Source organism: Symphalangus syndactylus, chromosome 2, assembly GCF_028878055.3.
Source record: "Symphalangus syndactylus isolate Jambi chromosome 2, NHGRI_mSymSyn1-v2.1_pri, whole genome shotgun sequence".
In the NCBI taxonomy this organism is placed as follows: domain Eukaryota; kingdom Metazoa; phylum Chordata; class Mammalia; order Primates; family Hylobatidae; genus Symphalangus; species Symphalangus syndactylus.
The window spans coordinates 115,891,813-115,917,682 of NC_072424.2; the positions used below are offsets into that span (position 1 = coordinate 115,891,813).

Here is a 25,870-nt window from a genome sequence, read left to right on the forward strand (position 1 = left end):
AATGTAAATTTTCTCTGAAGCATTTCAACTCGAGTATCTACTGACCAACCAATATAGAAAGGATAGAATAGGGAAACAGAGGGTAACCACATGGAACTTGCTTTCAAAGTCTCACTTGGCAATTTACTTTTATTTATGAAATTCAGAGTTTATGTTTCAAATCTAAGTATTTCCTCTTGAAAGTAACTTAATCAAAAGCAGTTGATAATAGCAGGTTAATTACCTTGAGTCTTTGCACTGGAAAAACTGGCTGGGTCACCCCGTTATACAACCATCTGTTATGATTATAAGATGACTCATTATCATGAAGACAATCTTGTGCCATTTAAATCAGCAGGATTCCATTTCTTCACCAGAGAACTATCTCTAAATACGCACACACATGCTCACACACTTCTGAGTTTCCCTTTGTTTATTTTTGCAGCTAGCAAAGTATGTTTTCGAGGTTAACAATGAAGCTCAGGATAGTACAAGTGGAAGATCATTAACATGACTGGATAGGAACCTATTTTAATTTCCCTTTCTTGGCTTTTTCCACACCCTAGGTGGATTATACTCAGCACTGCCACACCTAGAAAACACACCCAGATACCAGAATTGCAAAATTCAGGAAGAATGCATTGCACACTGTATCCAGGCAAGCCAAGCTCACCTAAAAATGGTCTCAAAAAGCAAAGGGCTCTGACCATCGACTGATGGGGTTCCAAGCCCAGCCTGTCTGCAGGAATTTTTAAACCTGAAACCATACTACAGAAATTATTTTATATAGTACTTATTTTTAAAACTCAACTGTAAAAATAAGTGTTGCAGGAAGAGTGAGGAAAAGAAGAGGGAATTTAAAAGAGGAAGTTGGGACTGAATCTATTTGTTCCAACCTCCCTAAGCAATCCACTTATTGATCAGTGCTTCCAACTCAAGGAATATTTAAAATTTTTTAATTAAAGAAAAAATTCTATCAATCAGAGAATCGTGAAGGAAGGGGGATCATTTACAATCATTTTACAGGTGAGGATATTGAGACCAGCAGGGAGATAACCTGCCCAAGCCTGCACAGATAGCAAGGACCAAAGTTGGGATGAGACTCAAATATGCCCTTTCAGATGTGCTTAGAAAAACAAGTCAGTGTTCACATTTACTGTATTAATAGGAATGTCTTTCAGGGGAGTTTATAGAAAAAAAAGATAAACCGAATTAAGTTATGATGACTATATTTTCCATTGTTTTCATTTCCTTAAAAAAGGAAAGTCCGTTGAACTTGTCAGTTCTGCAGTCTATGGTTTTGCAGCTAAGTTGTTACACCCCACAGCTACCTTGTGTGAACACGGAAAGACCTTGACATATTACTTCTTTGTTACAATCAGCAGTAAGTGGCACTTAGCATGTCTGGCTACTTACAGAGTGAAATAATTGCTTAAGAACCTAGAACTGCTTATTTAAAGGGTGGGAACTCAGTATTTAATTACTGAACCAAAAAGCACCTCAGCTTTACTGTGGGAAATCTCATGCAATGCACTGTTAGCCTTCAGGTGGTTTCTCAGCCCAGTTCTTCATTACTCTCCAGAATCCTCTGGAACTTCCCTTCTGTTCATGACACAAAGGTATCTGTCTTGGTGAATCTGGATCAACAAGGAATGGCAGATCTCTATACTAGAACAAGGCTGAAGGAAGCAGAACATTTCTGCAAAATAACAAACTTAGTTTATCTTTGTCATAAATACTTTAGGTTGACATGGTTCTATTATATCAGGCTCGCTGGTCCCAGGAGGTTGCATTTTTCCTAAATGTGTACCATTAAGGTATTGTGTGATTGAGGAGGGGAAGAAGAAGGCTGGATGGGAAATCATGCAAAGACAAGTGCATGTGTTAGAGAAGCTTATAAGCGGAGTCATTTTCATGTATAACAGGAGACCACGTTTCTTAATCTCTAGATATCCAGTATCTTCTTGAATGAGCTGTGGTATCATTTTAAAAGATGGGATTTTTAACATTTTTAATGACCACTTCAAATTCTCTGCCAGTCACGGCATAGTTGTGTGGATTTTTTTTTTTCAATGTTGGTATAATCACCCAGATTACATTTCTCTATGAGAAACATTCACTTCACATTTTGAAAAGCATAGAAAAATTCACTGCCAAGGACTAGCTGGCCACGGTAGCCGTAGGGAGAAATATTTCCATTCTCCCACCCAGCCTCTCTGCACCCATCCTCACAATGACACACACCATAGTGGAAGTAACATATGACTTATGGTGGGAAAAAAAATAACAAACGATAAAATAGGAAGGTGGGCAAGGGGAAAATAAATAGAGAGACTGCTACCCCACCTGAATGGAAGGGGACCCCAGCACAAGGAGGAGGCTTCAGCTACACTGCACACATGTCCCCCGGGTGTCTGAACCTGCCAGAAATCTCTTAGTCCATTTTCCTCTGGTTGATAGCACTGTAGAGAAATTGTTTAATGTGTGTCTAGGGTATTGTTCATTGAGGAAAAAGTTCAGGGAATAGACTATTAGAATTCATTAATCTCTACTCAAAAATTGGTTTTGGACACCTAAAATGAGCAAGGCCCTTAAAACTTCAAACAAACAAACAAACAACAAACAAAAACCACTTTTCATTATATCCCATGTTCTTATTACCCAATTTTTTTTTAATTCCCCTCCCCAGATTTGAAAAATGGAAAAACTACAAACTGAAAACAAGTTTAGAATACCTGGTTTATTGGGAAAACTTCATAATGAAAACTATAATTGGCTTTTTCTACAACTTACAAAATAATAATCTGATATTTAAAATGAATTGGTTTTCATTATGTAAGTTGAAATGGTAAAAAATCATAATGACCTATTCGATGCATCATATATATGCTATTCAGAGAAATTCAAATCCCCGAATTCTCCTGTGGCATGTTTTACATCAGACATTTAAAATCTGTTTACCAAGAAAGACCAGGATTTTAACTATATGTAGGTTTCTGCTTACAGTTGCAAACTATCAGAAGCCTGTCTATATGATAGAACCCAGATAAACCTGAGATTTAGAAAAGCAAGTCATTTATTCTCCTGAGGCTGTTTTAGTGGCACTTTTGTGACGGGAATGACCTCCCTAATGCTTTATTACACAACCAGATCTATCAGTCATGATAAATTAGACCCAGTCCATCTTTTAATCCAGTCTACTCTGGTTCTGAACATATAAACACAAAACCCTACAGATTTATTAATATAGCATTTTCCCACACCCTAACCCTATAAAGAACTTTAAAGAGAAAATTTCATCTAAATATTTCACACTTAAAGGAAAGCCTTACTAACTATGGCAACAGGTTTGGACCATGAAATAGTACTTTCCTGGATGACATATCGAGTCAACATGAAGCCTTAGCAAAAATGAATGATTCAGGATATTAATGAGAAATTCTCACAAACGATATGCATTTAGGAAACGATTTTGCTTTCCTTAAATAGTTTGAAGGCGTGAAAATAAACTTTTTTTTTGCATTTCTTTTAGAATGTTTGGTCATTAACAATTTTTAACATCATCTTCCTCTTCTCCTTAGCCCTTAACAGACCCAGTCCATTCTATTTGGAAATAACAAGAACTTGATCAGATTATTAAATCTTGGAAACCTCATTTTTACCTTATAAAGTGTTAAGTTTCATGTTCATATTCTCTTACAAATGTAGTATAAATGTTATGGATAGATATAAGGAAATATTGGCATAGTACAGGTAATTAGTGAAAAGATACAACTTCACAAAACATAATAAAAGATAAACATGAAACTATAACACTACTTAAAAAATATTTTCTCCCAAATTATTTTAGCATTTTTGACTAGTTTAATAATATGAACACTGCCAAAAAATGGGTTCAAAGTCGCCTGGAGAAACAGTTTCTTCTTCTGGAGTCCATCTCAGCAGCAGCGATTTTCTCCCACATTCATTCCCAAGTTAGGCAGATGTGTAGAAATACCTGGGCTTGGCATTGCCCAGAAGGTCATCTTCATAGTTGGGGAGGCAGCAGAAGAAGAAGGCACAGCCGATCAGGATAATTGTGGCTGCCCACCCAAAGCCGTAGGCCCAGTTATAGATGTAAGTGACAGCGGGGTTGGCATGAAGGTCGAAGGTCTGGGTGTACTTCACGGGGTAAATTACCAGGGAGATGATCTGGAACACAGCTAAAGAGAAGAAAAAAATCCCAGGGTATGAATGCATACATGCACGAAGGAATGAATACACAGTAATGACAGATTAACTCCTTCCACCAAGTTTCTGCCTTGAAATAAGTATAAAATCTACCTGGAGGCAGGAGGAATCTGGTTAGGCAGAGGCCAAAAAAGATTCTTGACTTCTGTGTTTAAGAGATGCCTGGCACTGAGCAGTATCACACACATATGCCAAATATGTGAAAAACACACAAAAAATAATTGGAGAGCCATTCTATATTACATAAGCATTATATATACTAAAGTAAAACAGTACAAAACTGTGGCATACAATAGAAAGCAGGACAGTACAGAACAACCTATTTTTTTCATCTTTGTGTTTCCCATACCAAACACATACCCAATATGTTCAGTGTTAGCAAAAATTACATATATATGTATATATACACACAGGCATGCACATATATACACACAGGCATGCACACATGACTCAATATTGATATTCAATAACACATCACTGGAATATTCATTCAATAAGTAAATGACTAAATGAAACAATGAACTAATATTGAGAATGATCAAGGGGAGAATCCGCAGAGAAGCCTTCAGAGGACGTGGGAATCTGAAGAAGAAACAGACGTGGAGGGAGGGCAGGGGGAAGGGCATGGGGAGGTGCGGTGGGGACAGAAAAAATAAAAGCAGCAAATGATCACAGTGTTTAGGGAGGTGTGAGTGAGGATGTGGAAAGAAACACATGAAGATTTCTAAACTCTCTGGCATAATAGTCACATTATTACAATTATTAATCTTTGTAATAGTATTTAAGCAATTTCAAACAAAATGAACATTATTGAGTCTACTTTCGTGGTCTTTTTCAATGGACATGCATGATTTTATAAAGCTGCGATGAGTATATACATGTGTGTTCTGCATCATTTTAACTTAATATTTATATGTACATTGCCATGTCAAAGGGTCTGATTTTAGCTCTTTCACCATAAGACACTACTGTCCACAAGGAGGGACCAAGGAGCTGTGCCCTCCAGGAAGGTATCAGGGACTCTGTAGTCCTCACCACCATTTTTTCTACCATCTTAATTCTTTTCTACAGCTCCACAGATGTACCTTGAAGTAGTTTTCTTTCTCTTCCTCGTTTTTTTTTCACTGCTAGAAAGGCTATAGATGTTTCTGTATTTTCATTTGTTGCTTCTAATTCTTCTAAACTAAAACATTCCTCTTCTCTTGCAATTTACAAAGGACGCTCTTACGGCAAATCTTAAATATTTATCTACTTCTGGTATCCTTTAAATAGCAAACTCTTACTATTTAAGTTTGTCATTTGCTACCACATACTGTGTAAGATACAAAAGCAATGCTTTTCTATGTTGACTTCTAATTTTCTTAGTAGTAAATATTAAATATTGCTATTTATCGATTCTGGCTCACCACATGTGAAGTCCTTATAATAATTTGGATTAATTTCTGCCAAATTTAAATTGTATCAGTGTTCAATTTTTCTGATGTTTAATGTAAGAATATATATAAAATTTAAAATAACTGTTTCTATGAAACATATCTTAAAAGTCAAATAGGCCTTATTCAACATTACTAGTAAAAGTGTGTTGAGATTTCTAGGCTTTTTATTCTTCTAAATACGTTTTCTGTTCTATTTTTCATACTCTTTAAAGGAAAGGATGAGTATTAAATTACAAAATGAAAATACTAGGTTAAGCCGACTGTTAAGCTGTAAATCTGTTGAAGCTCACTGAACTAATTTTCTTTACAACAATAACCCTGCTACCCTGTCACTGTGGATGGCCATTGCTAGATCTTTTTGTTTTAATGCTACAAGAAAGCAATGGATAAAAGAGTTTTACTAGGATATTTTTATTCTGGTAAAATATACATAACATTTACCATTTTCACTTTTAATTGTTCACTATAAGTGTACAATTCAGTGGCATTAAATAAATTCACAACATTGTGTAACCATTACCACTATCTATACCCAAGACTTTTTCATCCGTACATAAACTCAGGATCTCTTAAAAAATAACTCCCCATTCTTCCCTCCCCCCAGCCCTGGTAACTTTGATTCTACTCCCTGTCTCTGTAAATTTGCCTATTCCAGGTAGCTCATGTAAATGGAATAATATATTTGTCCTTCTGTGCCTGGCTTATTTCACTTAGCATAATGTTTTCAAGGTCCATCATGTTGTAGCATATGTCAAAATGTCATTCCTTTTTATGGCTGAATAATATTCCACTGTATGTATATACACATGTTGTTTGTCCATGCATCTATTGATGGACACTTTGGTTGTTTCCACCTTTTGGCTGTTGTGAATAGTGTTGCTATGAACATGGGTTACAAGTATCTTCAAGTTCTTGTTTTTAATTCTTTTGGATATATACTTAGAAGTGGAATGCTGGGTCATATAGTATTTACTAGGATTTTTCAACTAACATTAATGTCTTAGTGTGTTATTTATTATTTATTTATTTATTGAGATGGAGTCTTGCTCTGTCACCAAGGCTGGACTGCAGCAATGCATCTTGGTTCACTGCAACCTCCACCTCCCAGGTTCAAGTGATTCTCCTGCCTCAGCCTCCCATGTAGCTGGGATTATAGGTGTGCACCACCAAGCCCAGCTAATTTTTGTATTTTTAGTAGAGATGGGGTTTCACCACGTTGGCCAGGCTGGTCTCGAACTCCTGACCTCAACTGATCTGCCTGCCTCGGCTTCCCAAAGTGCTAGGATTACAGGCATGAGCCACCACGCCTGGCCTTAGTGTGTTATTTCTAATGGTGATTTAAACTGGCATCTGTGGAGTTTTCTAAGACACATGAAAGGAAGATACATCAAATGTGTTTCTTTGCTAGAGTCTCATAAATATGAACTACAAAAATAACCAAGTAGAAATGAAAGTGGGCATCAACCAGGTTCTTTATATCTTTTGTGATTCCAAGTCATTTCTGATTTTAAAATATTATTCAAAAAGCAAACTTTGAAAATATGAGGATCAGGAACTTTATTTTTAATCAACAGAAACTGGCAAATGTGCTGTGAAGAAGGCCAGGGCTGTGCATGTACCAGCCGGTTCTCTGAGGCACTCCTCCTGCCTCACCTGTGTTGCCCACAGCTCTGCAAACTTAACTCTTCTAAGCTCAGGGAACCAGTGCAAAGTGGCCTTCCTCCTGGTTCATGCATGATTATATAGACCCCTTCGAGTCATAAGGCTTCTGACCTGTTTCCAAGACCATCTGCTCATTTTCTATTTGTACCTCGGGTCTGTAGCTTGAATTTCTGCTTTGGTCCCATAAGCCTAAACTGGTAAGAAATGACCTGTGGCCTCACTTTGCCGCTGTCAGCACCTTCTCTTTTTTCCCTGCTCAGAAAGTCCAGTTTTACTTCTGAATCTAACTCCGTGGCTAGGGTCCTGCCCCTTTGACAGATTTCCTTAGTGCCACAGACCTGACTAAAATTTCCAATAATTCTTCTCCTAAAATCCTAGTTCTTGTATTCCATCAATAAGTGTTCACACTGGGCCCTGCATACCTGAATAACTAAATTTCTTCACATCACCTGTGTCTGGACCACTATCCCCCGCACAGGCACCATGCTGCAGATTCCAGTTCTGGCCCCTCCCAGGGTCTTCCATCCCATGGCAGAACACCATTTCAGGACCCACATCATAAGATCACAAGACTCTTTCAACAAGGGAAATAGTTCAGGGGCATTCAGGTCCCCTCCGCAGGGGGCTCACAGCAGGCCAGGGCTGGGGACCACAGTGGAGAGCACTGCTTTTCCAGGGCTGACATAGCCTAGCTTCTCAGGTAGAGGAGTCAGTGGATAGGACCCCCCAAAGAGAGATAGGGGCATGTAGAGTGACAACCCTTGTCACTCGGATGGGGAGTACAGAACACTGCGTGAGCCGCAAGAGGAAAGGGACCCAGATCTTAAAACACATCTCTCCTCTGTTACTTCTGCCCTGGTGATACATTTTCCAAGAACAGATTAGAAACTGTAACAGTCATGGGTCTTCTTTGTGGAATTGACCATCACTAAGTCGATGCCCACTGAAGGCATATGAAGAATTGCTGACACACAGTCTTACCAGCCAAGGCAAGGAGACCTCCAATCACTCTTAGGAAGACAAGCATCTGGGGTCCACAGAGGGCGAAGAAGGAGAGGATGAAACAGATCACCAGGATGATGAAGCCACAGAAGAGCATGGCAGCCGCTGCTCTACCCCATGCTGCAAGAAAAAAAGAAACAGCAATTAACAAGACAGACATACCAAGTTTAAAAATTACTTATCACAGTATCAACATGCTTTTGGGCTTTTTTTCCCTACTAGTTACATTTGGATGGAGGGACCGTTTTTCTTTTGATAATACTTAAGCATCTCCATTATTTTAAGTGAAGAACAGGCAATTCATATGTAGGACATTAATATACTGAGACTCAGAAATGCCTTTTCCCCCTCAGTTTTTGGCAAAAGTTTACATCTCTGAAATGAAAGTCAAACTTCATTAATCTGTTTCTCGTGTGATAAGTTTGCCACATAACGGGTATATTTATAAGGTTCACCCAAGTTCTAACACAACATGATCATAATAAACAACGTTTTTGGTACTGAACAATCCAGATTATAAACTCTAGGAAATGTTTTTAAATACCTTTAAGGGATCTTTGTTTCATATTAATTTTGGTTCCATGCAAAAATAATCATTGAAAAAATATATTTATGACTAGGCAGAGGTGTTAAATAAAACAATTTAAGTGTGGAGAAGTAGCTCTGATCTTATAATAAGCTTATAACTAGCTTATAACAAGATCTTATAACAAGCTTGGGAGCAAACCACTTTCCTAAATTTCTGCCTAAATTTTAATTTCTTAAGTATTCAAAATGTATTGCACAAGAGATTTTAATTATTTACCTTTGCCCTAAAAAAGAATCAGGATTTGATGGCAATCAAGTTCTAGGTTTGAAGACCTACATGGGCACCTCCAGCCCTGGGTCATTCTATTCTGCACTGAGGAAATACAGAGATCCATGCTATCCACATGAATGATTCCAGTCAACAACACCTATTGTTCAACCTGCCCTCATTGTTAAAACCTCTTCACACACAATCTTTCCTCTAGCAGTAACACCTAATAACATTCAGGACATGCATGAGCTCACTGAATCCTCACAACAACCTTTTTTTCCCATGTTATTTTTTATTTGTATATATATTTTTTAATTTCAGTAGTTTTTGGGGTACAGGTGGTTTTTGGTTACATAGCTGAATTGTATGATGGTGAAGACTTTAGTGCACCCGTTACCTGAGTAGTGTAAATATTCTAATAACTTCTTAAGGTGCACACTGCTATCGTTTCTATTTTAGAAATGAAGAATATATTTAGAGTTCAAATAACCTGCCCATAGCCACACAGCTAGTAAATGGTTTAGACAGTTTGATTTCGGCCTGTTTGAATCCAAAACATGACTTTTTTAAAGATATAATTTACACACTATAAAGTTCGCCCTTTTAAAGTGTATAATTCAGTGGTTTTTACTATATTCACAGCGTTGTGCAACCATCTCCACTAACAATCCAGAACATTTTCATCACCCCAGAAAGAAACCCCATGCCCATTAGCAGTCACCCTCCATCCCCTGTTCCTCCAGCTTCTGGCAACCACAAATCTACTTTCTGTCTCTATACATTTGCCGATTTTGGACCTTTCATATAAATGGAATGTCATATACTATGTAGCCTTTTGTGACTGGCTTCTTTCACTGAGTATGGTATGATGCGGTTCATCATGTTATAGCATCAATCAATACTTCATTCTTTTTTATGGCTGATTAATATTCTATGGTATGGATAGACTTTAGTCTATCCATTCATTTGCTCGTGGAAGATCGTGCACGCTTAACTTATTAGCCTTCACTACATTTGAAAAGGAGAGTCATGAGTCACATGTCCTCCGCCTTGGCATTACCCTTACTCTGTAACACAGCACAGCTGACGGTATTTGTCCTCATTTAATTCTAGGTCGTTTGACTGGTCAAGGTGAAACAAAGATGCAGGCTGGCAGAAAGAGCAAGGGTGTTGGAGCTGCTGGACCTCATTTGGACCCTGCCTCTGCCCCTGTTGGCCATACTCCAGTCTTTGCATCTGTTAACCAAGGCTAAAAACGCCTGTTCCAAGATGATGGAAGCACACTCCTGTAGTATCAGTGACTAACTCCCCAGCCTTCACTACTCAAAACGTTCCTCCTGTGTCCCTGTGACTTTTCTCTAGTTCCTCATGTTTTTATTTTCTTCTACATTTGCAAGGTTCTGCACCATCCCTTAAAGATTGTTCCTCAGTCACCTGATGCATTTTTCTCTTTTCATCTGTTAGAGACAAACCTGAGCTAAGGCTCCACATGCCCTTCTCCAACTCCCATGCACCTTCCAGGTCTTCCTCTAGATTCATGAATGACTGGGGCACAATAGATTATTAAGGAGATAAAACATTTTTCTGTCCTAGAAGCACTGTTTTCACACAAATTAGGTCAGGATGGGGCTGAGACTGTACCTGATTTGGCCTAGTTTTATATGGACAATTTTTATTACTTTCCTCCAAATCTTCTAGCTCTTCCTGTCAGACCACTGAGAGACTTGAGAGAGGAGGTTAAAATGGGAATGTTTTATTTTAAAATAGAAAGGAATAAAGGCAAAATGTTAAACTTAGTAAGTCTCTTTTCTCACTTTTGCCTTGTTCTTCAAGTAAGATAACTTTTAAGAGAAGAGGGATAGACCACAAAGGCAAAATAAGCAGTAGTGCTCCTTAAAACGATACTGATTCCTGTGCCTCCCTCCAGACCTACAGAATCAGAGCTTGAGTGGTAGTACCCAAGAATCTGCATGTTATTAGTGTTTCTTATATCCATAAAGTTTGAGAACAACTTAGATGATTAAAGTCCTTATTAAAACAAATGCAGCACTACCAAAAAGGATCGTATAACTTTAAGTATGTGACCCATTGTCAATTACAGTCTCATTTCTTTAGTTTTTTTTTTTTAAATGGCCACTGGTAATCGTTAAGTTCAATTAAGTCCAATAGTTAAATCAAATAAGCAAAAACATTATTTTTTTTTATTTTATGAGTTCACAAGTTTGAAACTGCAATGAAAGGAAACATATCTATATACGCATGTAAAAGAATGCAAACATAATAAAAATCATTGCATAGCAGAATGGGAGTTTTCCATAAAAACAGGCAAAACCTCCTAACAAGGAATCTATTTCAATAACTAAACTTTTACAATCACAGATAAAGGTTTGAAAAATCTAGCCAAATAAATTATGTATGATATTTCTGTAAAAAGTAATATTAACAATTTTACTTATTTGAGGAAAATTAACATAAAAAGATTATTACTATTATACTTCCTCTAACATTATAGCTGAAGTATAATTTATGCTTAGTTTCAAGTGCTTGGAGGGAATTAAACCAAAGAAATGGTAAGCCAATTCACCTAACCTAAAGCCAAGACGTGAACATAAATATAGGAATCTTTTAAGAACTTTTCCCATGCTATCTTAACACAACTCAGTTAATGTCTTGTTTATTTAAAGTGCTGAGTCTAAAGAAAATCAAAATGGAAAATTAAACAACATTTTGTCTTGAGAAAGACTGTCTTGGAAATAGAACGTGTAAAACCTGCTCCTTGCATCACAGAAACACCCACATTGAATCACTTAACTATCACTTAAGACAGAAATCTTGGCACAGTTCTAAAGATCCTGACTGATGAATAACAGACGTCTTCAAGTAAAGCAATCTGCCTTCTCATGTCAATGACCATTTAGACCATACCAGGTCTGAGCAGGGTCCTCCCAGCCCACCGTTCTGTCTGAGAAGCGGCCTTTCAGATGTAGAGACTTAGGACATGGGTATTCTCGATGACCTACATTTCGAAAAGTTAATAACTTCATGCCCTAGGTAGCTGTGGTCTCACTTAGTTACCCAGAATGAGCCTACTTTCTACAAATTGACCAAACACTTTAGGAGCTGTTTATATTTTTATATTATATCATGGTCTAAATTCTACCCTATTTCCCAACTCCACTGGAAAACATCAGTTTTTAGAACCTGTCCTAAAGCTACATCTTTCATGATTCAATAGATGATCCTCAGTTTTTCAAAGGCAGACTATCCATCTTTATCTAATACGAACACAGGTTTGTCTTTCATTACTATTTTATATACCAGATTTGTGTGTGTGTGTGTGTGTGTGTCTGTGTGTGTGTTTGTGTGTAAGTGTATGGGAGAGAGTAGAAAGGATTCTTATTGTCAACTCTCATTCTCTGGATTGAGACCACAAAAGCATTCAGTACTCCAGGTAAATAGATGCTGCATTTCTGTGTAGGAAAGTTTTTGTTTGTTTCTTTTATTTTCTTAAGGGAAGACCAACTTGGTGTCCTAACTTTATTTTCAAAGTACCACTTAGAAAAGTTCATGTAATCAAAGAAACCAGCAGCATTATAAATCCAATTTAAGTGATATTCATTAGATGAACAACAGCTTCTCAAAGTTTCCTAGCCCTTGCAAAGATGCAACATTAAATCAAGAACATGGAAACCATTTAATGGTCACCAACAAAACTGAGTTTTTCCTAGGACGTGTTTTTAAGTTTTTTGTATGACAAGGCGTGCTATATTTTTTTCCAGAAATTACATACAAAAAACCCAAAATGTTACAAGGCTAGTAAGATCAACTAATAAGAGCAAAAAAGTAAAAATAAATAAATAACTTAAATGTCAAGCTAGACATAGGCCAGCAGCAGTGGCTCATGCCTGTAAGCCCAGCACTTTAGGAGGCCGAGACAGGTCACGTGAGGTCGGGAGTTCGAGACCAGCCTGGCCAACGTAGTGAAACCCCCATCTCTACTAAAAATACAAAAATTAACTAGGTGTGGTGGCACACGCCTGTAGTCCCAGCTATTCAGGAGGCTGAGGCATGAGAATCGCTTGCACCTGGGAGGCAGAGGTTGCAGTGAGCCAAGATCGCGCCATTGCACTCCAGCCTGAGCGACAGAGGGAGATTCTGTCTTAAAAAAAAGGTCAAGCTAGAAAGGATAAACTGAAGCTTGAGAAAATAAACTTTTATTTTAAGACAAGAAGAACGTCATTAATATTTTTTAAATTGGTGATACTTTGGAGACAATCACTGTTTCCCCCCAAAGGTAGTCTTCCTCTTCATGAATCTGCTGCATTCTTCAGTGGTTTTAAACGACACCCTTATGACACTAATGTGGCACCCAACCAGAGTCCAGTGCCTTTCCAGAATACAGGATTCATCTGTCAATAATACCAAAGATTCTGTATTATCCAAGATTTTGTCAGATTCTTCATATTGTTTCTATAAGGCTCTTTAAGCCAAACACAGGCAGAACTGAAAACTGGATAAAACCACAGTTCAAAAAATTAAAAAGATCCTGCCTACAACTAAATGTAAGCATGGGAGAATGATACATTCAAAAATATAGTTCCGCATATTCAATGAGGAGGTAATCTGCAGTGATTTGGCCCGTGCTTTTGAAACTTAAAAGCGTTTACCTCCTCCGGGAAGTAGTTAAAATGCAGATTCCGATTCTTAGGCCAGCAAGAGACATTGGACATCCAACAACCACCCAGATAATTCTGCTGCACTGGTTTGCAACACTTTGAGGAGCAAAAATCTAGAGGACAACTCATAGCAGTCCCCCAAAAAAATACATAAAGAGACACCATTCTGCAGAAGTTCAAGAAGGCAGTTAAATGGCTCAACAGAGAGATGGCAGGGAGAATACACGGGAGAGCATTCCACAGATGGTGTGAGATTCTTTACATGCTCTGCATGGTCTCATGAAACTGACTACTCCATTGCTCTCTGTTATTTTAACCCTTAATAACCTTGTTTTAGACGATTTATCTAATCAACGAGGGGAGAAGCCATTCTATACAGGACAGGGTAAAAACAGGAAAAGTCAATCTAAAGACAAGATAACTAGCAGTGAATTTGGGATCTACCCTCAAATATTTGAATATCTGTCAATGAAAGAAGGCTGGAAAGTACGAATTACACAGCTCTGTCAGTTTAAGAGGAGTACTTGGAAATAAACTGTATCATCCAGGGAACAGAACTAAGTTGTTGAATAAGGGACGAAGCTTAGTCAAGGGTGCTATGGATGGGTGCAGGCTTTGTTGAAAGCTTGAATCTGGTGTACTTTAATTCCCTTCTAATTATGACATCCCAGTAGTCTGCGTCCCTTTACAGGACAAACACAAGTTAGGGGACACTGAGAAGGAACTGAGGCTCTCTGGGGTGGCTACTGCTGAGCGAGGCACATGTGGAATGAATGGCCTGGACTAGATTACTGGGTCCTAAACGTTCTAGATTTTATAAATCATATGTACTTTTAAAAATTATTAAATCAATAGAGTGGCCAACTTTTTATTTTTTGCTGTGTAAGGACTTGAATGCATACATGCTCGTGCAAAGAGTAATCTGTCTGCGGCCGTGCGCGGTGGCTTACGCCTGTAATCTCAGCACTTTGGGAGGCCGAGGGTGGTGGATCACGAGGTCAGGAGATCCAGACCATCCTGGCTAACATGGTGAAACTCCGTTTCTACTAAAAATACAAAAAATTAGCCGGGCGTGGTGGCGGGCGCCTGTAGTCCCAGCTGCTCGAGAGGCTGAGGCAGGAGAATGGCGTGAACCTGGGAGGCGGAGCTCGCAGTGAGCGGAGATCGCGCCACTGCACTCCAGCCTGGGTGACAGATCGAGACTCCGTCTAAAAATAAAATAAAAAAAAAAATAATCTGTCTGCTAATGCCTAATTTCATAAATTAGGAACAGTTTTGTTTTTTTTTTTTTTTTTGGAGACAGAGTCTCGCTCTGTCACCCAGGCTGGAGTGTAGTGGTGCGATCTCGACTCCCTGCAACCTCCGCCTCCGGGGTTCAAGCAATTCTCCTGCCTCAGCCTCCTGACTAGCTGGGATTACAGGTGCCTGCCACCATGCCAGGCTAATTTTTTTGTATTTTTAGTAGAGGCGGGGTTTTACCATGTTGGCCAGGCTGGTTTCAAACTCCTGACTTCAAGTGATCTGCCTGCCTCGGCCTCCCTAAGTGCTAGGATTACAGGCGTGAGCCACGGCACCCGGCCAGGAACAGTTTAATACCTTTCCCTACCCCACTCCCCACTGAAAAAACCACAAGGGCATAATCTCAAAATGAAGTCCTTTCAATCAGCGGTCCCCAACCGTTTTGGCACCAGGGACCAGTTTCAAGGAAGAAAATTTTTCCACAGACTGGGGTTGGGGTGTGGTTTTGGGATGATTCAAGTGCATTACCTTTATTACACACTTTATTTCTAGTATTATTACACTGTATAATATATAATGAAATAATTACACAACTCACCGTAATGTAGACTCAGTGGGAGTAACAGTCTGTGGCCTCAGGGTTGGGGACCCCTGCTTTAAGAGGAATTTAGACTAATGTAAACTATTAATTTGTACTTACTTTTCTTATTTCTTGTACATTTGAGAGCCACAGGGCTAACTGACCTAAAACTATTTCATGTAATACTGATTCTTTGACTTGACCAACAGCGATTTCATGTTAAAAACAAACAAAATATCGATGCATTTGCAGTATGCAAAGGGTGTCTTTGGTTAAAAAACAACAACAAAAAACCGGAGGCTCTGTACTTCCCAGTTTGGATTCAAGACAAACGCTCGTCAATCCTCACTGACTCCCTGTTTCACTCTGGTGCACAAACTTATCGCCATTATTCTCCACTTGAACAAGCTGGAGCTTGCCTGCGATTTGAAATCTACACAGCTAAGGCTGAAAATATCCTCCTGATGTATTCTTTCTTAAAAACTAGAAAAGAAGGTGCCAGCAGTGCAAAACTAGCATGAGTGAACATGCACTTAAATTTCACATTTTATTTATAGGTGAAATGTGAATGATGATTTCAATCATTAATCTATAGATTTTCTTTTCCTGTTTTGACAAATATAAACCATGATTTTTTAAAAATTCAAATAAGAATGTTTTTGGCTGGGTGTTAGTTTAGCTGGTCAAAGAAAATATTCAGTGAATAATTTGGCTCATTCACAAGGAAAGATGAGGGGATTTGGTCATCTGAAATTCTTAAACTGTCAGTAACAGTGAAAAATATAATATTCTGCTTTTTATATAGTTCTAAGGAATTATTTATCTTTATAAAAACATCCATATTCATTAGTATTGTCAATACTTGCCAGGAATAACCTGTGTCTTTACTACCAAAATGAACATATTGTCATGATTATCAACTAATAAGAGAGGTGTTGAAACACTTTTTAATAACAAGATTTTCTTAATAGTTACAATGGTAAATCAAAATACTTATTGCCTAGAACATATCAAGAAGTTTTTCAAAGTGGATGTACACAATTCTCTATACGGAGATCTCATTTTAATCACAGCCATCAACCTTATTCCTTGTTGCACAAGATACTGTGTGTTTGTGCATACGTGGGAGTGTGTGTAAACTGCTTACTTCATTTTAGATAAAGTACAGGCTCATGTAAATATATGGTTTTCAGTAAGGCCTTACTGAGGCTATCTGAAAATCTAGAGTTCATAGATGCCTAGATAATCGCCTTACAGTGTCATTATACACAGCTTCTACAATTGTGAGGCAAAACTAGCCAATGTGCATTCAGGTGATGAGACAGACGTGTAATAAGCACTTAAACTCATCTTTGACTACAACGGCCAGAGGTAGCTCCACATCTGCTGTCTTCTTCCCACAGCCACCTCATGACAGCAGATCCCAGATTCATGATTTGATTCCAGATCTTGAGCAAGAGCCGTGTGTAATGCATTACTGGCACTTAATTACCTTTGCAAAGGTAGCAGGAATAACTAAATTGAGTTGTTAAAGCTACTACCATTTACGAAAATCAGTCATGCTGCATTATAAACAGATTTTTCAAGATCCACTTAGAAAATCGAGCTTTTCCAAGGACCAATTTCTATGTCAAACTGAATTATAAACTATACACTCGTTAGTGTTTTCTTTACAATGAAAAAAATTAACATTCAGACTTCTAATTAAAAATTCAACCAAACTAAGAAAAAAACCTGCTTATTGCCTTCCATATACAAAGCACCGTATCAGTCTAAGGTGGAACAGCCACACCCTAAAAAGGTGAGCTCATCCTGCAAGTTAAGAAAAATAAAAATGGCATTGTGCATGTTTCACAAGAGGGCTGTGGTCACAGCCAGAGGCTTGCAGGTCAAATCATGTCCCGGCATTAGCACTGATCATAGTTCTGCCAATATCCCCCCCACCAGTCAAAGGCACACTAGTCTTACTTTATATGTGGAGGATTACTGCCTATACTTTGGGTCTGCATTAGTCTTTGGAGTAGGGTATAATTATCCAAGTATGTTTAAAAACACACACGCAGATCTGTTAGGTCCCCTACAAGAGACTGAGTTCAGATGCATTTTAACTAGAAGATAGAGGTACATTATTTCAAAATACAATTAATTCCCTTTAAAAACCTAAAAGACTGGAGATGATACAAACCTTAGCTGGCACAGTGTTTGTATGGGTTTTCAGAGAAGAAAACACACAAACTGCAAGGAAAGCTGGAATTTTCTGCAGTGTTTACATTTTATCATCTGGCTAATGGGGACCATGCTTCCTTTTGTGGGGAAGTTCATCATGAGGACGTCCAAAGGATTACACAAAAGAAAGGGCACCAAGTTGCTGATATAGTCCCCCAGAAACACAGATAAACAGGATTGGGTTGGAAGCCCTGGGCCACTTCAAAGAAAGAATCAAGTCAATAGTAATAGTAAGAAATGAAAACAGGCAGCGTAGCTTGCTTTCTGTGTTTAAAACTATTAAACCCGGTAAGTAAAGCCCATTTGGCTTTAAGGTTTTATTAAGCTCTCACAGCCCCCATCTCCACCCCCACACACATTGCTAATCACAGTAGACCCCAGCTGTGATTCCCATCCCCCCCTAGGCAAGGAGAGGGGGCTTCCCACTGTGAAAGAAAATGCCTTCTCAGACAAGAACCAAGCTCCAGTCCTGACTTTTTCAGCAAGGCAAGCAGGGAGCTTCCTCCATGCTGGGAAAATGGCACACAGTACTTCACCTGCCAGGTACATTAAATTTGTCAACTCTGCTTCACTTCGCGAGTGTAGGAAATGTGTTTGCTTTTTAGATTTCAAATCAGATTAAAATAATTAAGTTTTCTAAACAACAATGCCATGCTCAAACCAAAGGACACGCCCTAGAATAAGAGCTAACAAGAACTAGCCTGACTGGTAAAATAGACTATTATTCAATAGTATCTATTGAAAACGTTAACTGCTAAAACTGCCTGAAAGGGCTTTTTTAAATGAGAAAGTTTTTTCAGCTATATCAAGTTGAAAGAATCCACTGATATTAGGGAAGTTACGTTATTTCAATATTTATGTTTTAATCATAAGAAGAAACAAGAGAAGCAAGAGAAATGGGAAGAAATTTCAGGTCTCCAAGAAACTTTGTTCATTATATTTACTCATCTAAACTTGCAATGCTTGAAATAATCTTTCGTACGTAACCGACAAAACCCAGGAAAAAAACTATACAGTTTGAACTAGAGCTTTTTTTTTTTTTTTTTTTTCTGTTGCTGAGCTTAGTGTTGGCCACCCAAAGCTACTGCTGCTGCATTTGGTTCAGGTCGGATGCATGAGCCCGAGCTCGCCCTGAATAGGCATTCTGAAAAGCACCGGCTCCCCGGACCCTGTGAGGGCCCACCACGCCCGGCGGCTTTTGCAGGCCGCGGCCCCGAGGGCTTCCTGGAGGCGGCGGCGGCGGCGGCGGCGGGCGGGCACTCACCGTACTCCATGAGGCTCTGACAGCCCTCCTCGGAGGACCCGCTGCCGCCACCCTCTTGGGAGCATTTCCACCAAAGCGAGGACGTCTGGATGTGGTCGCTAGACTGCAGCCAGCCGCGGCCGGCCAGCGCGATGATGTCGAAGGCGATGGCGCTGAGTAGGAGCAGGGGCAGGATCCAGCGGCAGCGCTCGCAGGCCAGGCCGCAGCGGATCATGTTGACGGGCGGCGCGGGGCCGAGAGGAGCGGAGCGGGGCGGAGGAGCGCGCGGGACGGGCGACAGCGGAGAGTGGCCTGCGAGCGCGGGCGCCGCCACAAAAGCGAAGAGGCCGCGAGGAGGCGGCTCCCGAGGACGCCGCTCCGGGCGGCCCCACCTAGATTCCAGTGACTCAGAGCGCGCCCGCCCCGACCTGCCCGGCCGGGCCGGGGCGGGCGGGGCCGCTGGTAAACAGGCGGGGCTCGGGTGACACCGGGCGGCGGCGGAAGGCGGCCCGAGAGTCCCGCGCGTCCCACGAGCCTCCAGTCCCGCTCACCTGGTACTCTCCAGGCGCGTGTTTTGTCTTCCTGGCGCACCAACGTGTACACCTCTTTATCTGCACAGCGCCAGCCTAATATCTGACCCCTGATGTCGCATCGTGGGGCGGTGGTCAGCAGTGCCATATTTGAGTTTTCAGCAGTGTGAGATGGGTGTTCTAATTGCACCTGTGGATAAAGGCTGCACTCCTTTGGACGCATGCACGCAAACCCAGAAGCCCGTCCCTGACCCCTGCTGACACAGGTGATCCCTTCCTCCTAGGCTCCGCCTTTGCACCTTGGACCGTGGCTCCCCGGGTACTCTTACCTCTTTGCATGCTGTTGTTTCCTGCTGGGTTGCCAGCTTTTGGAAAGCAGAGGCGATGCTGAATTTATCTGTGTATCCCTAGTGTCCAGCACCGTGTTTGGATCTCAAGGGCAGCTCAGTGAATTTGATGAATGAACATGTAATTTAACAAAAGCTCGCTTCCTTTCTGAAAGGCTTCATCTGGCTTCCCCAGATAATTTCACGTCGCCTCTGCTGCAGTCCACTTCCTATCACGAATCTCTACCTATTTAAACTGCACTCTCTCTACTCTTCATTTCCTATTTTGAGGTTTTTCCAAATAAAAATCTTACGTCAGCATGCAACCTGCATTTAGAATCCACCCCCCACCACCACCACCACCACCACCCCGGGTTCCTGGGCTAGCTCCCGTCAGAGTCCGGACTCCTAAGGTGTGACAGGAAGGGTGGGGTGGCAGCCAGGTGTGCCTCTGAGGACAAAGGAGTTCTCAGTGTCAGGCACCTCGGTGGCCTTGGGAAAATCACGGAAACATCGTATGGGGGTCATGTCTTAACCCTGTACCTCCAAAGATTTCTTCTGAATCCCGTATGTTTTCTGTTAATTTAATATAAAAATGGGAACTACTTTAAAATATTTAAAATTGTATTCCAATTTGATATTCTCAATAGAAACAGAATACTATTTTGACTTATGCCATTTTCTGGCAATTCTTGAGGACAAATAAAAGCACGGAGAAAGTATCTGAAAATACATGAAATAATTTCCCTAGGCTTCATTTTACATAATTCAAGTTTTACATAAACCACGTCATATATTTTTATTACCGGCAAATATTTTCACGTTCAAAGAACACAGGAGGGTGTTCTGCCAAAAGTTAACTTTGTATCGTGGAAGTTGTGTGAAGAAAATTGTGATATTTATGTTCTCAGGGTTTTCGAAAGCAATGAAGATATTTGTTTAATTGGCTATGTATAATATATTTGTGAGAAAAAAATTTTCTTGTAAGTCAAATACTGACCAGAAGCAAAGTGGCTTCAGACAAAATGAGAGTTTTGCAGGCGTCTTAATATCTCTGAATAATTTTGCACTTGATATATATAATTTATTTTTGTTATTCAATGAAACCATTTCCGATTGGCTTGAGGAAAAGAGCTCATTAATGCTGAGGTGAACACAAGGAGATTAGCTCTTCACAATTTCCGGAAGAGACCACATTGACCCTGGTGGGTTTCCAACAATAATATACCCAACATGTGGTGCAGACTGTGGAACCAGATGGTTCAGGTTTACACGCTTTCTCATATTCCCTGTGTGACGCTGGGCAGGTTACTTCAGTTTTTTGTGCCTCAGTTTCCGCATCTGTAAGACAGACAGTGCTAACCTCAGTGTTTTAATGACTGTTAAAAGAGCAAATCCATCTAAAGTGCTCGAGATAGTTCCTGCATATAGTAAAGGTTGATGATATGATGATGATGATTTTTCATATAGGCTTTCCACTTTTGAAGATTGAAAGAGAGGAATGTCCATGTTTCTAAAGGGCAAATTCTATAGGTGAATGCCAACTCTAAGTGACTAAGTTATTTTAGACAATGCAATCATTCATCCTAGCCATATTCATAAAATGATGGCTCATAGAGAACAGTAGGCAGTTGGATAGTTCCCCCTGCTGGACAATGTAGGGATTGCGCCTGAGCACTGAGTACTCGTCAAAAATGTAAATTGTACCCCAAGAAAGTTTTTTTTAATTGGGGCTTGACTGACATACAAAAAAGTACATATATTTAATATATATAACTTGATGAATTTGAAGATAAGTACATACCCATGAAACTATCACCATAAAGAAAAAGGTTTTATTTTTCTAATTTGGCGTTATGGTTATAAAACCAATGACTGTTACCAACAAAAATATATAAATATATAATTTTAAAAGTAAAAATTGGTAGAAAGTAATAGTAATAATAATAATAGCAGCTAACAAACATCTGCTGGAGTTTACTATGTCCCAGTGGGTGTTTCACATCTACCTTATGAGGTATGTACCAGCATCTCCTTCATTTACACGAGGGACTGAGGCACAACGAAGTTAAGTAACTTGCCCAAGACCATGCAGTCACAGAGTGGCAAAGCCAGGCTTCAACCTAGGCAGCCTGACACCAGGGATAGTGCTATTCATCACAGTAAGCACTCGTAAGAGTTTATGGATGTATCCAAATGTCTCCTTCTTTCTTCCCTTCTTTTGGTCCTTGTGAACACCCAAACTATTCCTAGTTATCTCCCAAGCTGCAGTGACATGATCCCCCTGCCACCATTCTGGGCATCTCTGTAGGACCACTGGGCCTTTGACATGGTTCTCTTGTGGCTGTCCAGTTGAGTCCATGGATGAAGTACCCTCCAGTAGCTATGGAGTGATTGAGTCTCCTCTGGATGTGGCAAATGCTCCCACTGTCAACCATTTGGCAAAGATGCAGGGCCTTATTTTTCACATTGAACATTGATGAGATCACGTGATAGCTGTGGACCATTGAGAGTCCTTAATAATAGCGTAGCCTGAGTTAGAACCAATAGCCATGATCCAGAAAACCAAGAATATCCTATGTAAATTAACAGTGACTGTGAATACACAGTAAACGTCAACCCAGGATTCTTCGACCTCACCCACCCAGTCCTGCTCCTCTGACCTGATGAACACCTACTGACCCCTTGACCTCAGCAAAACGTCACTTCCACAGAAGGCCCCCAACTAGATTAAGTTCCCGTCACACATCCTCAAAGCCCTGTATGTCTTTCTTTCAAAACTTTTCTCACAATTTTAATTATATACTTATTCTGAATAATTTTTATCCACTCCCACTGCAATGTAAATTCGATGTTGACGAAAGTGTCATATGTTACCTCTCACCACTGTGTGCACAGTACCCAGTGCCTGGAACATAGTAAAATTCCAAGAAACACTTGTCAAATGAACATGAGAATCTGTCTAGTCTCAAACTAACTCAAAGGGTCTCTGAGCACTCTTCCTTTTAGAAGGTCTTATTGTTAAAATTGTCATCCTTATTCTATCACAGCATAATACCCTATGATTTTTCCCCTTGAAATCATTGACAGATAATAAGTCTTCTAACGTGAAGTGGAGATCACCTTTCTTTCATTCCTCCATCACTCATCTGCAGCATTTCTTCTCTTTGGCTGGCTGAACATCTCCTGTTATTTTAACTTTTTCAGTTTCTTTGTCAATGTCTTGGCTCTTCTTTGAACAACTCCTAGATTTTAATTTATCTCGTAATATGTGGTGCCCAGAATTAAACCTAGCACTCAGGGTGTGATTTCAGCAGTGGTGAAGAGAGAGAGCTTTTGCCTCCCTCAGAGCAGATATGACACCTCTAGTAATAGAGTCCAGGTATGCATGTTTTTTTGTTGGTCTACACAGATATCCATCATAGTAAACTTGTGCTTAACTAAAACCTCGCAGATGTGATTACTTCTGCAGTTCGTATTGTAGATTAGTTCTTTTCTTATGATACAATTGTTTTTATCCCTGTCATATGTCATCACTAGAATGACCATGATTCTGGCCTGCCAGCATCTCCATCAATCTTTGTTCCTTTAGGACATTTGCTCCTTATTGCTGCTGCTTGTTTTGTGGACACATCTTCCATATATATTCATACAAGTCTCTGATGCCATTGTATTGTAAAAAGGACCAGGATTCATAGTTCATTATTTGACACTTCATTGCACGTAGACAACTCTCGCCGTTGGACAACACTCCTATTTGGGGACATAAATTAAACACCTGTGAAGCCAGAGTGAGCCACAGAAGGCAGTAGAAGGCTTCGCTGAGGAGGTGGGACTTTAGTTTTGCACAAGACAGAAAGGAGGAGGACGACTTTCCAGATTAAGTGGCCACCTTAGGTGAAGGCATGGGTTTGGGAATGGCTGTAAGTATTTTTAAGGTGTTCTATTTTTCTTTTCAGATAATGACTTTACCGGTGAACATAACCAGACTGTAATTTAGCATTCTAAATTATGGAGACTTTTAGAAATGCAAATCTAAGGAGGGTAATACCTTTAGCCAGATTGCAAACTGCTGGCAAATCAATTCAGTGTTCTGTAACACAATATATTATCATGTTTTTTTTTCCATCATATATCAATTCAGTGATAACTTTCAATGCAAAAATATTATTGGAATGCCAAATAAAAGCATTGCATTTTTTATGGCAGAGTCAGTTATTTTATACAAATTAATATGACTTTTGAAGTTACACAGTTTCCTTCTTTTACAGTAAGTTAGATCCTACAAACTGCTGGAGTTCCTTGCTTCAGGACAATTGTGTGTGTGTTAAAGGCAGCTCTACTTTATTCTGGGGTTCCTCTAAAGCAAGATAAAGACCCCTGGATAAAAGACTTAAAATTCTGCCTTGAGGAAATTCAACATGCTAATACCAGTTTCAGGTTAAAATCATTTTTCAAATATTAAGTCTTTCCATAAATAATGGAACTGTCTGCTGGACGTGATGGCTCATGCCTGTAGTCCCAGTACTTTGGGAGGCATAGGCAGGCAGATTGCTTGAGCCCAGAAGTTTGAGACCAGCCTGGGCAACATGGCAAAACCCCATCTCTATAAAAAATACAAAAACTAGCCAGGCATGGTGTTATACACTACTTGGGAGGCTGAGGTGGGAGGGCCGCTTGACCCCAGGAGGTTAAGGCTGCAGTGAGCTGAGAATTTCACCACTATACTCCAGCCCGGGCAACAGAGTGAGATCCTGTCTCAAAAAAAAAAAACTGTAAATGTAAACATCAATTCGGTACAAACTGTCCTAGTAAACAAAGCAGTAGCATTCTTTCCTAACAAGACTGCTTGAACACAAAACTTACAGGCATTTTGGTTTAGTTGTGTTTCTAAAACAGTTAAAGACACTCTGCAGGAAAACAGTTCACTTGAAGGCTGTCCATTTAAAGGGTCAATGATTCCAACAGCTGATTTCAAAATAAATGGTAATAGTATTGTCCCAAGAGATTCATTTCTCCATCTACTACTGTGAGAGATGGTTCTATAGGAGGGACTAGGCCCTACTTGAAGCCACTCCACTGTCTCTCTTTCAACCTCCCCTCCACAAGGGTGTGCATGTGCACAAATGTGTGTACACGTGCACCCCTGCATATACACACACAGAATAACTGACTTCATTTGGTGTCTGTCATTAAGAAGACACGGTTTCCCTCCTAGCAGTGCATGATGCAGAAGAAGCCATGATCAGAACATCAGGCAATCTGAGTTCTAGTTCCCACTGACCCTGTGTCTCCCTGCTTGATCTCTCTTCTCCTCTGCTCATACAAACTTTTAATTATCTCCACTCTGTCACCTCCTATTCCTTCCTCAGCCTTCGGTAATCTCTCTTCTTTTCAGTGGAGAGATGGAGAAAGTTTAACCATCAGGCTGGGTGTGGTGGCTCACACCTGTAATCCCAGCACTTTGGGAGGCTGAGACGGGTGGATCACCTGAGGTGAGGAGTTTGAGACCAGCCTGGCCAATATGATGAAAACCCGTCTCTACTAAAAATACAAAAATTAACCAGACATGGTGGCGGGTGCTTGCAATCCCAGCTACTTGGGAGGCTGAGGCAGAAGAATTGCTGGAACCCAGGAGGCGGAGGTTGCAATGAGCCAAGATTATGACACTGCACTCCAGCCTGGGTGACAGAGTGACTCTATTTAAAAAAAAAAAAAAAAAAAAAAGTTTAACAATCAACTTCCTGAAGAAAAGAAAAAAGTATTGATTTTATAACATTTACCAATTTTCATGGTGTATATATTGCCCCTATGGCTGATTTCAAGCTATTAGGGTGGTGCAAAAGTTATTGCAGTTTTTCCCATTTAATGACAAAACCCACAACTAAGTTTGTGCCAACCTAATACCAACTTGATGCCACTGAACAGAGTTAGGAAGAAAT

The 25,870-nt window shown here is 39.9% G+C and overlaps 1 protein-coding gene across 1 annotated transcript; it reads right to left on the reverse strand.

Moving 5' to 3' along the window:
- Window positions 1-2,704: 2,704 nt before the first annotated feature.
- On the reverse strand, window positions 2,705-19,846 carry PERP (p53 apoptosis effector related to PMP22). Its single transcript, XM_055265329.2, has 3 exons — window positions 19,094-19,846; window positions 8,289-8,429; window positions 2,705-4,181 (listed from the first exon to the last, which is right to left on the reverse strand). Exons 1-3 carry the CDS (start codon window positions 19,305-19,307, stop codon window positions 3,955-3,957), a joined length of 582 nt encoding a protein of 193 aa, XP_055121304.1. The 5' UTR covers window positions 19,308-19,846; the 3' UTR covers window positions 2,705-3,954.
- Between the last annotated feature and the right edge of the window lie 6,024 nt (window positions 19,847-25,870).